This window comes from Canis lupus, chromosome 14 (assembly GCF_003254725.2).
Source record: "Canis lupus dingo isolate Sandy chromosome 14, ASM325472v2, whole genome shotgun sequence".
In the NCBI taxonomy this organism is placed as follows: Eukaryota; Metazoa; Chordata; class Mammalia; order Carnivora; family Canidae; genus Canis; species Canis lupus.
In genome coordinates this window covers 44,196,190-44,211,782 of record NC_064256.1, presented here as the reverse complement: position 1 = coordinate 44,211,782, position 15,593 = coordinate 44,196,190, and the positions used below count along the sequence as shown (strand labels likewise).

The 15,593-nt window shown below is 38.7% G+C and overlaps 1 protein-coding gene across 11 annotated transcripts in view; it reads left to right on the top strand.

Annotated features, from left to right (window-relative positions):
• The window catches only part of PDE1C (phosphodiesterase 1C), a 490,416-nt gene that overhangs the window by 403,089 nt on the left and 71,734 nt on the right, over positions 1-15,593 (top strand). For all 11 annotated transcript variants that reach the window (XM_025464556.3, XM_025464559.3, XM_025464561.3 and 8 more), the window contains 2 exons: positions 320-421; positions 995-1,115. In XM_025464556.3, the coding sequence (XP_025320341.1) occupies positions 320-421; positions 995-1,115 (223 nt within the window). The remainder of the gene's footprint in view (positions 1-319; positions 422-994; positions 1,116-15,593) is intronic.

The following is a 15,593-nucleotide window of genomic DNA, read 5'->3' as shown; positions in this document are numbered from 1 at the left end:
GTGATGCAAATAGTACTTATATTATAATTAAATGCTTGGCTGTTCATTGTGCTAGCCATTATGTAAAGATTCAGAAAAGTAAGCCATACTGATATGTATGTTCCACATGTCATATTCCTAAAAAATGATTCCTTAATCCTTAACCTTCACTTATTCCTCCTAAAAAAAAAAGTTCACCTAAATGGTTCAAGTTGATTAGAAATGTCACCATTAACTGATTTTGCTTAGAAGTGGCAAAAAATATAAACAAATTTTTACTTTCCTTTTTTTTTTTTTTTTTAACTTCCATGCTTCTCTCTTCACGGGGTGTCCCTGAAAGGGAGTTTCGGACCTTGGTAATTGAGATGGTGATGGCCACAGACATGTCCTGTCATTTCCAACAAATCAAAGCAATGAAGACTGCTCTGCAACAGCCAGAAGCGTGAGTGGACCTGTGACATCATGTGTTTTTATAGGTGTTTGAACTGGTTCTTGTCCATGTTTTTGCACCTTTGAAGTGTCCCTCCTTCAGAGAGCTTCCTTGAATGGTCTCACCATGTGGGGATGGTTGAGGAGAGGGCATCACAGTTGTACATATCACAGATTCTCATCAAGGTTGAAATAAATAATAGGGCCAGTAACAATTTGACCTCCCACATTAGATTTTAAAATCATTCCTTGCAGGAAACTGAACAAAGATTCACTCAGTATAGGGGCAACAAAAGCCAATGAGTGAATCTCTTAGATTCTTGTTTTTTTTTTTTTTTTTTTTTTGAGTGATGCAATTATTCCAGAAATAGTTTTGAGTCCATTTATGAGGTGTCCAGCACCATAAACATGGAGACTAAGCTGTTGGATATCCCTGTGGGATGAAATGATGCTTCCCCCCAGTTCAGCTGAAGTGGGGGTGGAGATGAGAGAATGGGGAGAGATTAAGAAATTAATGATTTTTAAAAACTCTTATTGAGGTTCTGAAAGTTTGTTTGTCATGTGTTTGGGTCCTTTGGGTTTATAGAATTGAAAAGCCAAAAGCATTATCCCTGATGCTGCACACAGCAGACATAAGCCATCCAGCAAAAGCATGGGAGCTCCATCATCGCTGGACAATGTCGCTTCTAGAAGAGTTCTTCAGACAGGTACCTTGCTGTGCTATTCTCAGGGCTGTCAGCACTGGATAGTTTCTGAGTTTTATATTTCAGCAATGCTATAAGAAGACTATTGGCATTTCAGTCATTTTCTTTGGGGAGGAAGGGTTCATAGCTTGTGTGTGTGTGTGTGTATGTGTGTGTGTGTGTGTGTGTGCATGTGTGGCCTTTTAGTCATGTGATGTTTGACTCTTACCTAAATTTTGGTTCTCAGAATATTATGGTATTTCTGTCCTATGCATTTCTGTTTGGAAAAAAAAATTCTTTTTGTCCATTTTTTGGTCAAGGTGTCATCTGGTTACTTTCCCTTTTACTCCTGTTCTAATGGGTTGACCAAATGGTGGTTGCTTTTGCATCACCATGTGGGATTAAGATGTTAACCTTTAACTCATAATAATCTGTTAAAATTGATTGGGTGATTTCTTTTGAGCGGATAAGTTAGATTCCAAAGTGAGGTGTAGAGGGTATTATGCTGAGTGAAGTAAGTCAATTGGAGAAGGACAAACATTATATGTTCTCATTCATTTGGGGAATATAAATAATAGTGAAAGGGAAAATAAGGGAAGGGAGAAGAAATGTGTGGGAAATATCAGAAAGGGAGACAGAACATAAAGACTGCTAACTCTGGGAAACGAACTAGGGGTGGTAGAAGGGGAGGAGGGCAGGGGGTGGGAGTGAATGGGTGACGGGCACTGGGTGTTATTCTGTATGTTAGTAAATTGAACACCAATAAAAAAAAAAAAAAAAAAAAAAAAAAAAAAAAAAAAAAAAAAAAAAAAAAACAAAGTGAGGTGTAGCAATTTGTGGTCAGGAAATCACTAGAAGCTACTGTTTCAATTATATTTAAACGTACTACATCCATCCTAAGACCCAGGATTGTGTTTTCTACAAGGGTAGCCAGTTTTTAGTGAGTAGGCTATACTTTAAAATTAAATTAAAAAAAAAAAAAAGGTACACAGAAGTAGAGAAATGGAGAAATAAATGCATTGTACCAAAACTGTCATCTTCCAACAAGAGCTGCCACTAAAACATTTGCTTCGAGACATGAGGTCCTGAGGTTGGAAGCCAGATGACATGCAGGCTGTAAGGACCTAAAATATAGCAAATTCACATCAGCACAGCTAATTCAGTTACTTCTGCACAAGACACTACTCATGATGCCAGTCTCAACTTTGTCCCCTAAACTGACAGAGATAGGCTCTTTTAATGGTTACTCAATTTTTGGAAGTAAATTACTCCTATGATTACTCTTATTCTATGATTCTGATTTGAACGGAAAAGCTGTAGGAGGCATCTACATGTGTGTATTTTTTCTTCTGAAATTGTACACAATATCTAGTGATGAGGTGGGAGCAGAGTCAATAGCATATTCAGCAATATCCAGAAGACCCTTTATTGGAGCTTTTATTCCAACTGGTTTGTGGGACTAATCCAATCCCTCTTCTAGTTCCCAATGGTCTTTTTTTTTTTTTTAGTTCCCAGTGGTCTTATCTGTGATTTGTATTTTAGGAGGTGCTGGCAGCAGGAGGGATTTAGGAGAAGGTTGAACCATATGTTTCCTTAGGGTCCTTCTGGCATTAAATGTTCTACACTTCCTTCACACTGTCTAGGGGTGCACATCAACACATGCACATACGCATGTTCCCGTAAACTGTTATGTGAATATACCCTAAGGTACCCGATTCTACATGTGGGCATTTCCCCTTCCAAAGTCATTGCTTGGTCTCTCAGACTTGTTTTCAAGGAGAACCCAGTGGTGTGCGAGGAACTAGAGCTATACAGGTATGGCCTTATATATACAAGAATGACTGCAAATTCATCCTTAATCAAGGCCTAATTTTGAGCCAATTTTCTGGAAGCTGTTTTTCTAATATTAGTGAAAGGATTTTATTATATGCTTTCTTTAATATTGCTTGTGTGATAACACCCCCTATGGCTGAGAGTATTTAATCCATAGCCAAAGGTAGGTGATAGCTAATTCATTTAAGTTTGAGGTATAGGAGTGATTCTTTCTTTTAATTGTGAGTGATTATGAGAAATTGCTTAAATATGTGCACAATTTTTCCCATAAAGGAAACCTGGTTTGCATACACATATGCTTTAATTGAATGAAAAGGTGCTAGAGGCAATGTGAAAATAACCTTATTGAATTTCTTGCCTATTGGGAGTGGAATGTTAGCTCACTGGACTGGAACCATTTTTTAGTAATTATGATTCAGTAAATTATTTTTATCGACTTAATATTTTAACCCAGATGCCATGAGCCATTGTAAGTAACCAATGTAGGAGAAATGTTGCCTCAGCTCTTAACTATAGATTTTAAATCGGACAGTTCAAATGGGAAATCTCAATGGGACTATAAGAGTCTTTGAGGGGGGGAGGAGCAAGATGGCGGAAGAGTAGGGTCTCCAAATCACCTGTCTCCACCAAACTACCTAGAAAACCTTCAAATTATCCTGAAAATCTATGAATTCGGCCTGAGATTTAAAGAGAGACCAGCTGGAATGCTACAGTGAGAAGAATTCGCGCTTCTATCAAGGTAGGAAGACGGGGAAAAAGAAATAAAGGAACAAAGGCCTCCAAGGGGGAGGGGCCCCGCGAGGAGCCGGGCTGAGGCCGGGGCGAGTGTCCCCAGGACAGGAGAGCCCCGTCCCGGAGGAGCAGGAGCTGCACCGACCTTCCCGGGCGGAAAGGGGCTCGTGGGGAGTGGGAGCAGGAACCAGGCAGTAACAGCAACTGCGCGCCCAGGAGAGTGCGCCGAGCTCCCTAAGGGCTGCAGCGCGCACGGCGGGACCCGGCGGGACCCGGAGCAGCTCGGGGGGCTCGGGCGGCGGCTCCGCGGAGGGGGCTGCGCGGCCCCGGGAGCAGCTCGGAGGGGCTCGGGCAGAAGAAGAGGCTCCGTGCAGAGGGGGCTGCGCGGTTCCAGGAGCAGCTCGGAGGGGCTTGGGTGGCAGCTCCGCGGAGGGGGCTGCGCGGCCCGGGAGCGCGAATCCACCAGCGCAGGCTCCGGAGCACAGGGCGCCGGGACACAGCCCAGGATCCGGCCTCCCCCGGGACAGGCAGAGGCCGGGAGGGCCCAGGACAGCGAGGACGCTCCTGCCCCAGCTGAGCAGATCAGCGGCCCCGCCCCGGAGCCTCCAGGCCCTGCAGACGGAGAGCTCCGGAGTTCCTGCGGGGGCTGAATCCAGGTTTCCAGAGCTGCACCGCCACTGGGGCTGTTCCTCCTGCGGCCTCACGGGGTAAACAACCCCCACTGAGCCCTGCACCAGGAGGGGGCACAGCAGCTCCCCCAACTGCTAACACCTGAAAATCAGCACAACAGGCCCCTCCCCCAGAACACCAGCTAGACGGACAACTTCCAGGAGAAGCCAAGGGACTTAAAGTACACAGAATCAGAAGATACTCCCCGGTGGTTCTTTTTTGTTTGTTTGTTTTTGTTTTTGTTTTTGTTTTATTTTGCTTTTTGATTTGTATCCTTCCCCCACCCCCTTTTTTTCTCCTTTCTTTTTCTTTCTCTTTTTCTTCCCTTTTTTTTTTTCGTTTTTTTTTCTTTTTCTTCCCTTTTTTTTTCTCTTTCTCTTTTCTTTCCTTCTTTCTCTCCTCTCTTTTTCTCTTTTTCCCAATACAACTTGCTTTTGGCCACTCTGCACTGAGCAAAATGACTAGAAGGAAAACCTCACCTCAAAAGAAAGAATCAGAAACAGTCCTCTCTCCCACAGAGTTACAAAATCTGGATTACAATTCAATGTCAGAAAGCCAATTCAGAAGCACTATTATACAGCTACTGGTGGCTCTAGAAAAAAGTATAAAGGACTCAAGAGACTTCATGACTGCAGAATTTAGAGCTAATCAGGCAGAAATTAAAAATCAATTGAATGAGATGCAATCCAAACTAGAAGTCCTAACGACGAGGGTTAACGAGGTGGAAGAACGAGTGAGTGACCTAGAAGACAAGTTGATAGCAAAGAGGGAAACTGAGGAAAAAAGAGACAAACAATTAAAAGACCATGAAGATAGATTAAGGGAAATAAACGACAGCCTGAGAAAGAAAAACCTACGTTTAATTGGGGTTCCCGAGGGCGCCGAAAGGGACAGAGGGCCAGAATATGTATTTGAACAAATTCTAGCTGAAAACTTTCCTAATCTGGGAAGGGAAACAGGCATTCAGATCCAGGAAATAGAGAGATCCCCCCCCTAAAATCAATAAAAACCGTTCAACACCTCGACATTTAATTGTGAAGCTTGCAAATTCCAAAGATAAAGAGAAGATCCTTAAAGCAGCAAGAGACAAGAAATCCCTGACTTTTATGGGGAGGAGTATTAGGGTAACAGCAGACCTCTCCACAGAGACCTGGCAGGCCAGAAAGGGCTGGCAGGATATATTCAGGGTCCTAAATGAGAAGAACATGCAACCAAGAATACTTTATCCAGCAAGGCTCTCATTCAAAATGGAAGGAGAGATAAAGAGCTTCCAAGACAGGCAGCAACTAAAAGAATATGTGACCTCCAAACCAGCTCTGCAAGAAATTTTAAGGGGGCCTCTTAAAATTCCCCTTTAAGAAGAAGTTCAGTGGAACAGTCCACAAATACAAAGACTGAATAGATATCATGATGACACTAAACTCATATCTCTCAATAGTAACTCTGAATGTGAACGGGCTTAATGACCCCATCAAAAGGCGCAGGGTTTCAGACTGGATAAAAAAGCAGGACCCATCTATTTGCTGTCTACAAGAGACTCATTTTAGACAGAAGGACACCTACAGCCTGAAAATAAAAGGTTGGAGAACCATTTACCATTCGAATGGTCCTCAAAAGAAAGCAGGGGTAGCCATCCTTATATCAGATAAACTAAAATTTACCCCAAAGACTGTAGTGAGAGATGAAGAGGGACACTATATCATACTTAAAGGATCTATTCAACAAGAGGACTTAACAATCCTCAATATATATGCTCCGAATGTGGGAGCTGCCAAATATATAAATCAATTATTAACCAAAGTGAAGAAATACTTAGATAATAATACACTTATACTTGGTGACTTCAATCTAGCTCTTTCTATACTCGATAGGTCTTCTAAGCAAAACATCTCCAAAGAAACGAAAGCTTTAAATGATACACTGGACCAGATGGATTTCACAGATATCTACAGAACTTTACATCCAAATTCAACTGAATACACATTCTTCTCAAGCGCACATGGAACTTTCTCCAGAATAGACCACATATTGGGTCACAAATCGGGTCTGAACCGATACCAAAAGATTGGGATTGTCCCCTGCATATTCTCGGACCATAATGCCTTGAAATTAGAACTAAATCACAACAAGAAGTTTGGAAGGACCTCAAACACATGGAGGTTAAGGACCATCCTGCTAAAAGATAAAAGGGTCAACCAAGAAATTAAGGAAGAATTAAAAAGATTCATGGAAACTAATGAGAATGAAGATACAACCGTTCAAAATCTTTGGGATGCAGCAAAAGCAGTCCTAAGGGGGAAATACATCGCAATACAAGCATCCATTCAAAAACTGGAAAGAACTCAAATACAAAAGCTAACCTTACACATAAAGGAGCTAGAGAAAAAACAGCAAATAGATCCTACACCCAAGAGAAGAAGGGAGTTAATAAAGATTCGAGCAGAACTCAACGAAATCGAGACCAGAAGAACTGTGGAACAGATCAACAGAACCAGGAGTTGGTTCTTTGAAAGAATTAATAAGATAGATAAACCATTAGCCAGCCTTATTAAAAAGAAGAGAGAGAAGACTCAAATTAATAAAATCATGAATGAGAAAGGAGAGATCACTACCAACACCAAGGAAATACAAACGATTTTAAAAACATATTATGAACAGCTATACGCCAATAAATTAGGCAATCTAGAAGAAATGGACGCATTCCTGGAAAGCCACAAACTACCAAAACTGGAACAGGAAGAAATAGAAAACCTGAACAGGCCAATAACCAGGGAGGAAATTGAAGCAGTCATCAAAAACCTCCCAAGACACAAGAGTCCAGGGCCAGATGGCTTCCCAGGAGAATTTTATCAAACGTTTAAAGAAGAAATCATACCTATTCTCCTAAAGCTGTTTGGAAAGATAGAAAGAGATGGAGTACTTCCAAATTCGTTCTATGAAGCCAGCATCACCTTAATTCCAAAGCCAGACAAAGACCCCGCCAAAAAGGAGAATTACAGACCAATATCCCTGATGAACACAGATGCAAAAATTCTCAACAAGATACTGGCCAATAGGATCCAACAGTACATTAAGAAAATTATTCACCATGACCAAGTAGGATTTATCCCTGGGACACAAGGCTGGTTCAACACCCGTAAAACAATCAATGTGATTCATCATATCAGCAAGAGAAAAACCAAGAACCATATGATCCTCTCATTAGATGCAGAGAAAGCATTTGACAAAATACAGCATCCATTCCTGATCAAAACTCTTCAGAGTGTAGGGATAGAGGGAACATTCCTCGACATCTTAAAAGCCATCTATGAAAAGCCCACAGCAAATATCATTCTCAATGGGGAAGCACTGGGAGCCTTTCCCCTAAGATCAGGAACAAGACAGGGATGTCCACTCTCACCACTGCTATTCAACATAGTGCTGGAAGTCCTAGCCTCAGCAATCAGACAACAAAAAGACATTAAAGGCATTCAAATTGGCAAAGAAGAAGTCAAACTCTCCCTCTTCGCCGATGACATGATACTCTACATAGAAAACCCAAAAGTCTCCACCCCAAGATTGCTAGAACTCATACAGCAATTCGGTAGCGTGGCAGGATACAAAATCAATGCCCAGAAGTCAGTGGCATTTCTATACACTAACAATGAGACTGAAGAAAGAGAAATTAAGGAGTCAATTCCATTTACAATTGCACCCAAAAGCATAAGATACCTAGGAATAAACCTCACCAAAGATGTAAAGGATCTATACCCTCAAAACTATAGAACACTTCTGAAAGAAATTGAGGAAGACACAAAGAGATGGAAAAATATTCCATGCTCATGGATTGGCAGAATTAATATTGTGAAAATGTCAATGTTACCCAGGGCAATATACACGTTTAATGCAATCCCTATCAAAATACCATGGACTTTCTTCAGAGAGTTAGAACAAATTATTTTAAGATTTGTGTGGAATCAGAAAAGACCCCGAATAGCCAGGGGAATTTTAAAAAAGAAAACCATATCTGGGGGCATCACAATGCCAGATTTCAGGTTGTATTACAAAGCTGTGGTCATCAAGACAGTGTGGTACTGGCACAAAAACAGACACATAGATCAGTGGAACAGAATAGAGAATCCAGAAGTGGACCCTGAACTTTATGGGCAACTAATATTCGATAAAGGAGGAAAGACTATCCATTGGAAGAAAGACAGTCTCTTCAATAAATGGTGCTGGGAAAATTGGACATCCACATGCAGAAGAATGAAACTAGACCACTCTCTTTCACCATACACAAAGATAAACTCAAAATGGATGAAAGATCTAAATGTGAGACAAGATTCCATCAAAATCCTAGAGAAGAACACAGGCAACACCCTTTTTGAACTCGGCCATAGTAACTTCTTGCAAGATACATCCACGAAGGCAAAAGAAACAAAAGCAAAAATGAACTATTGGGACTTCATCAAGATAAGAAGCTTTTGCACAGCAAAGGATACAGTCAACAAAACTCAAAGACAACCTACAGAATGGGAGAAGATATTTGCAAATGACATATCAGATAAAGGGCTAGTTTCCAAGATCTATAAAGAACTTATTAAACTCAACACCAAAGAAACAAACAATCCAATCATGAAATGGGCAAAAGACATGAACAGAAATCTCACAGAGGAAGACATAGACATGGCCAACATGCATATGAGAAAATGCTCTGCATCACTTGCCATCAGGGAAATACAAATCAAAACTACAATGAGATACCACCTCACACCAGTGAGAATGGGGAAAATTAACAAGGCAGGAAACAACAAATGTTGGAGAGGATGCGGAGAAAAGGGAACCCTCTTACACTGTTGGTGGGAATGTGAACTGGTGCAGCCACTCTGGAAAACTGTGTGGAGGTTCCTCAAACAGTTAAAAATATACCTGCCCTATGACCCAGCAATTGCACTGTTGGGGATTTACCCCAAAGATACAAATGCAATGAAACGCCGGGACACCTGCACCCCGATGTTTCTAGCAGCAATGGCCACGATAGCCAAACTGTGGAAGGAGCCTCGGTGTCCAACGAAAGATGAATGGATAAAGAAGATGTGGTTTATGTATACAATGGAATATTACTCAGCTATTAGAAATGACAAATACCCACCATTTGCTTCAACGTGGATGGAACTGGAGGGTATTATGCTGAGTGAAGTAAGTCAGTCGGAGAAGGACAAACATTATATGTTCTCATTCATTTGGGGAATATAAATAATAGTGAAAGGGAAAAGAAGGGAAGGGGGAAGAAATGTGTGGGAAATATCAGAAAGGGAGACAGAACGTAAAGACTGCTAACTCTGGGAAACGAACTAGGGGTGGTAGAAGGGGAGGAGGGTGGGGGGTGGGAGTGAATGGGTGACGGGCACTGGGTGTTATTCTGTATGTTAGTAAATTGAACACCAATAAAAAAAAAAAAAAAAAAAAAGAGTCTTTGAAAATACTACATTTGAAAGCTGGGCTATAATTCAAAATAAGGGCATAGCCTCAGTGTTGATAGACCAGACCTTCCAACTTTGCTAAAAGAGTAAGTTACATCTTCAGTACTATAACCATATTTTACAAAATCCAAGCTATGGCCTTGGGGTGCTTCTCAATGAAATATTGACTTTTAAAAAGTAGAAGTTTGCCTCTTTGGTAAATACATGCTATAAAAGTCTTGAGGTTCATTTCCTCTATATTTCTGGGTTTTTTTTTAATATTTTGCAAACATCAAATTCATGCAATTCTTTAATATCCTCTGTGTCCGTGGTTGTTTCCCCATTTCTAATTCTCATTTCATGTATTAGTGTTTTTCCCTTTGCTTCTCTATGAAATTGGCTAATCATTTGATTATTTTGTTTTTATTTTATTTGATAATACCTTAAATGAGATTTTCATTTTTACTAATTCATTTGTTCTGCTTGAATTTGTTTTGTTCTTTTGCTAACTCCCTGAGTTGGATGATCCATTCACTTATTTCATTCTGCCTGTTTAGAATTAGAAGAGATAAGGCTAGGAATTTGTCTTTTTCTTATAAATCTCATAGATTCTGATATACAATATGTTCACAATCATTCCTTCCTAAATATTCTGTAATTTTGGTGTAGATTTTTCCTTTACAGAAGAGTTGGTTCAGATAGAGGTGTTTGTTTATATATTTTAACAGTGGTGTGCTCTTTTGCTCTCTAGTTTTATAATTAATTTGTGGCTTATTGAAATTCAAAGAATTTTTTCATTGTTTGGATTTTATTGTGAATTATTTGTCACCTACCATATAATGTTTTGTGCATGTTCATTGCTCTTGAAAAGTAGATTCATCTTCTACTTGCAAGGCATAGAATTCAAAGAATACCATATACGTCTACCTTATGAATTATGTCACTTAGGTATTTTATATATCATTTGAAAAATTGATCTATTGTGGGTTGACAGGTGTTTCTATTTTCTTTTCTATGTAGTGTGAATGTTGATTCTGTATTATTTGGTTCTTGGATATTCATAACTATTAGATCGTCATAATTTATTGTACCCTTTATCATTATAAAGCCTGCTTCTTTGCCTCATCTCATCTAATGCTTTTACCTAGAATTCAAATTTGACTCATTTTAAGAATATGACCCTTGTCTTTGCACAGGCCTTTACCTTTAACCTTTCAGAGACAATTTGGTTTGGATGTGCCCTTTAAACACTGAATATAGTTGAGGTTTTTTTTATGAGGCCATCTAAAATTATTTTCTTTTATTATTTGATATCAGCTGTATTCATATCTATTGAAATTATGGGAATCTTTGATCTTAGATGCCATAGTATTTTATATTATGCCTTCTGTTTTTATAGCTTCTTCGTAAATAGTTCATTATATTGGCTGTGCCATCTGCTTTGTTCTCTATTTCTTCTGATGACTTGGAAGTTTTATATAGTTTTTAGTTCTTCCAGTGGCTAACTTGATGATAAAAATTCTACATCCTTTATTTATTTATCTATTGCCTCCTTGTTATAAAAAGTAGTAAACTTCTGCTTCCTCTCTCCTCTTCTCCAGCATCTAATTTTAGGTGGTTTTATTAACTTGTTTAATTCTTATAGTCTGTCCTTTGTTATTTAAATATAGTTCGATTATTTTATATATCATATTTAAATGATATATTCGTATCCTCATCTACAGCAGAAAGCCAATGTTTATTCATTACCTCCAGACATTATTCCTCATTTCACTTCTATAACATAATTAACTCCTTGTTACTACTTGTTGGGCATATTATTTCTAAATTGTCCTGATTTTTTTTTTTAATTTTTTCATTTATGATAGTCACAGAGAGAGAGAGAGAGGCAGAGACACAGGCAGAGGGAGAAGCAGGCTCCATGCACCGGGAGCCCGACGTGGGACTTGATCCCGGGTCTCCAGGATCGCGCCCTGGGCCAAAGGCAGGCACCAAACTGCTGCGCCACCCAGGGATCCCCCTGTCCTGATTTTTTAAATGAGCATTCTATGGCATGTACTACATGCTGCTTACAAAAGATATGTGCTAAACAAAGTGACCCAGAACAGTAGAAAGCATATCTGGCAAAAGCATAATTTTCTAGTTGTTCTTGTCTTGGTTCTACTCAGTGTTGGTACTTTCTAACATCTACTCAGTGTTGGTTGATCATCCACTGGTTGGCCAACATTGTTCCTCAAGAGATTTCTTCTAGAAGAGCTAATGAAACCACATTTTTGTGTACTTGCCCATTTTTCTACTACTGTTTTACTTGGGCCATAGTTTACTTGGGCCATAGTTTGCTTGGGTAAGACTTTTTTTTTTTTTAATCAAACTTTCTTTCCCTGAGGCCTTTTTAAGATTTCACTCAAGTGTCTTCCACCTGTGAATATTGCCATGGAGAGGTTGGAGACCCTGCTGTAATTATTTTCCTGTCTAGCTGTCTAGGTGACATATCTTTTTGCTTATGTGCCCTAAAGGATTACTACTTTACCTTTGAAGCTTACTGATCTTACTAGGATAAATTTCAGTAATGATTGTTCTGTAATAGCTTTTCTTGGGAACTGGCATGTTCTTTTCTTCTATAGATTCAAGTTACATTGATTAAATCTTTGAATGCTTTTGTTTTCCGTTTGTTCAGTTCTCTTCTATAGGGAAAACAGTTCATATGTTGCTCTCTTTTGTTTTTCTTCCATGTCTATATTTTAACTTTAAATCTTCATTAACTCTTTGATCAGTGGTATTTGTTTGGTCTGCTTTTTACATTCCTGACCTTCATGCCCCTTAATATTGTTTTCATCAAGAACGACTCATTTGTGCTGCTTCCAGGCAATCTTCTTTTATGCATGATTCTGTTTTTCTTTTCCATATCTTTCCTGAGTTCTGCTAGCTCCTGTTTGCCTGAGTCCCTGTTCTTGATAATTTCAGGAGTTTCCTTCTATTCATGACAATGTTTGGTCATCACTGGGTGGCACTGTTTTTTTCTGGTATTTCCTATCCATTATTTATTTATTTTTGTTTCTTCCTTTATTCCCTTTTTTCCCCCTTTTTCACTTGAAATATCTTTTCACAAGTTTTTTTTGTTTGTTTGTTGGTAGTGATGGTAGTGCTCCTTCTTCCTCCTTCATTTTATTATTATTATTATAATTATTATTTACTATCAGTGAATGAAATGTATTGTTTTTAGACTATTTGCAGGAGATATGTGCCCAGGAGGAACCAGAGCAGCAATATTCTAAAATAGCAGAGATTCTTCATGGTTTCTTTTGAGGTTTCTGTGATGTGGGATGTGTTGTGTGTGTGTGTGTGTGTGTGTGGGTATGTGCGTTAATCTTTATTTCTTCCCAGACAATAGTGGGCAGCAATCTCTGCCATCCATCATCCTCTTGCCATGCCTATGTATTTCCTCATTCAAATTCTCCTTTTCTACAATTCCTAGGGACTAAATAGGGTTCAGGGTTGCTTCTCACACCAGAGAGAACCAGGAGAACTATGTTCTTCAAGTTTTATCTGAGATCTTCAGCCATAGGCTTCTCCTCTGGAGATCTGACCTCTTCCTTATCCGATATGCACAACATTTAGTAGCCATTCCTCATATAGTTTGATTTGAGAGGAGAGATTTTTCCTAGTATTTGTGTTTCTGATTCTTGCTCTCCTGTTTTGAGAGGATAATTTCTGAGAAGAAAGGACACAGATGTCTTTACTATACTATCTTAAATCCAAAATCACAATAATTTTCTTATACTTCATATTTATAACTTTTTCTCCTGGGAAAGAAAACTGTACATTGCTGCAATTTTTTTGTGTGTGATACTTTTGTTACCCTCTCCAATAATATACTTTTTCTTCATTCCACCTGGAAAGACTCACTTGAGACGTCACCTGCCCTTGAACTTACAATATAGAAATAATCTTTGTTTCTCTTATTTGGTTTGTTGCTTACATATGGCTGCTGTAACACACAGAATATATAATAACACACATAAAATGGGAGTTTATTACCCACTCATGTGAAGTACAGGACAAGTGTTTCTTGATTGGCAGGTAGTTTATAATTAGCAGTGATTTTAGACCCAAACTCTACATGGCTTCCATGTTGCTTATCTACATCAAGCCAGCAAAAAAGGGAAGAACATGGACAAGTAGACATAGGAGATTTTATATGCCAGAAGTATGGTAGAGATACATCCCCTTCCTCTTGTTTTATTATCTAGCACTAACAGGCAGAGATCCTGGAAAACGTAGAGTAACTGTATGGACAGAAATAGAAGAGGAAACAGAGGGAAGTTTTATGAACAGCTGACTGCCTCATTGTTCCCCCAGCCTGCCTGTCATAATGTAGCCAAAGGAGCTTGAGTGTTTCTAATCAAATTATCTCTTCATTCATTCAACAAATATGCATTGTGTTTCTTTTGCAGATTGACTAGATGACTTTATTAGTCTTAAACTCCACCATGGGAATGATACTTATTTTTGTGCATTGTCCTAGAAGAAAAAAATGAATTAGTTAAAAAAAATCCTTCATCCTAAGACTTTTGCCCTTTATTTTTTTTTTGGAAAATATTAAGGTCTTCAGTAAAAAGGAAAGGGTATGAATAATTCCACATGGACCAGTAGTTATAGTCATATGATATTTTTGAAATCAAGTTGAATTCAGCTGTAGAAGTACCTCCTTTCATATTACTTTCTGCACATTTTTTTCCAATTCATAAATATGTCTGTCCTCCAAAGGAAATTCAATGACCACTACTTTAAAATAGGCTTTTAATAGTTGAGTCTACTCAGCTTAATTACATCCAAAAAATGTAAACGATGTGTAGATATGGGTATGGATAAATCCATGGGATGTCATTTCATAGCTTATACTTTTTTAATAATAAAATCCAAATTGATGCTTATACCTTAATAGTCAAATGGTTAGTGTTCACCACCTTTTCTTCTAAACCACCCCCATTAAAATGTACCAAAAACTCACCTTGTATCCCTGCTTCATAAGGAATTAAAATGAGTTTTATTTGTCTTAGCTGAGTTATCCTGCTAAACCATCTACACAACAACAGTTTATGTTATACTCTTCCTTCTCTGCATCCTGTCCAAGTAGAAGTAGCTTAGGGGTAAATTATTTTTATCATGCCACTTGAGAGATAGTACAGTCCTTAGCAAGGCATACTCAGAAATAGAAAAGCCATTGTGTCCCATGAGGTGTCTATACAGGACACCTGAACTGAACCACTTCAGGACTGTTCCTAAGACCCTTGGATGACCCCAGCACCTATTGTGACCCCACCATTCATCTTCCTCAGACACCCATTCCTTTTCCTTCCTTTCAGTAGATGTTCTGTATATGGACCAGCATCCCTTCTCTTTCATAACATGCCTTAGAAAGAAAAAGTATTGCGTTTTTAATCCAGATCTAGTTTTTGAATGAAGTTGTTATTACTTTTTATTTACTCTTAATGTATTGTTAATATTTATTCTAATCAGAGTGTATTTGATATAACAAATTCACTAAATGTTTCTCAAATCTTGACTTAGATATTAGAGATACCTAAGATATCTAATATCAGAGAAACAATAATAGTTCTTTTATTTATTTACATATATTTCTCAGTTAATCCTCATCACAACCTGGTGAAATAGAGGGTATTATCTCATACTTTATAGAACATAAAACTGAAATGTAGAGAGGGAAAATAAGCTTACTATAATCACACAGCTAGGGGGAGAAAGGCCAGATTCAACTCAAATCAGTAACAATTAACCTGAGCAGATTCTATCCTAGTAAAATGAA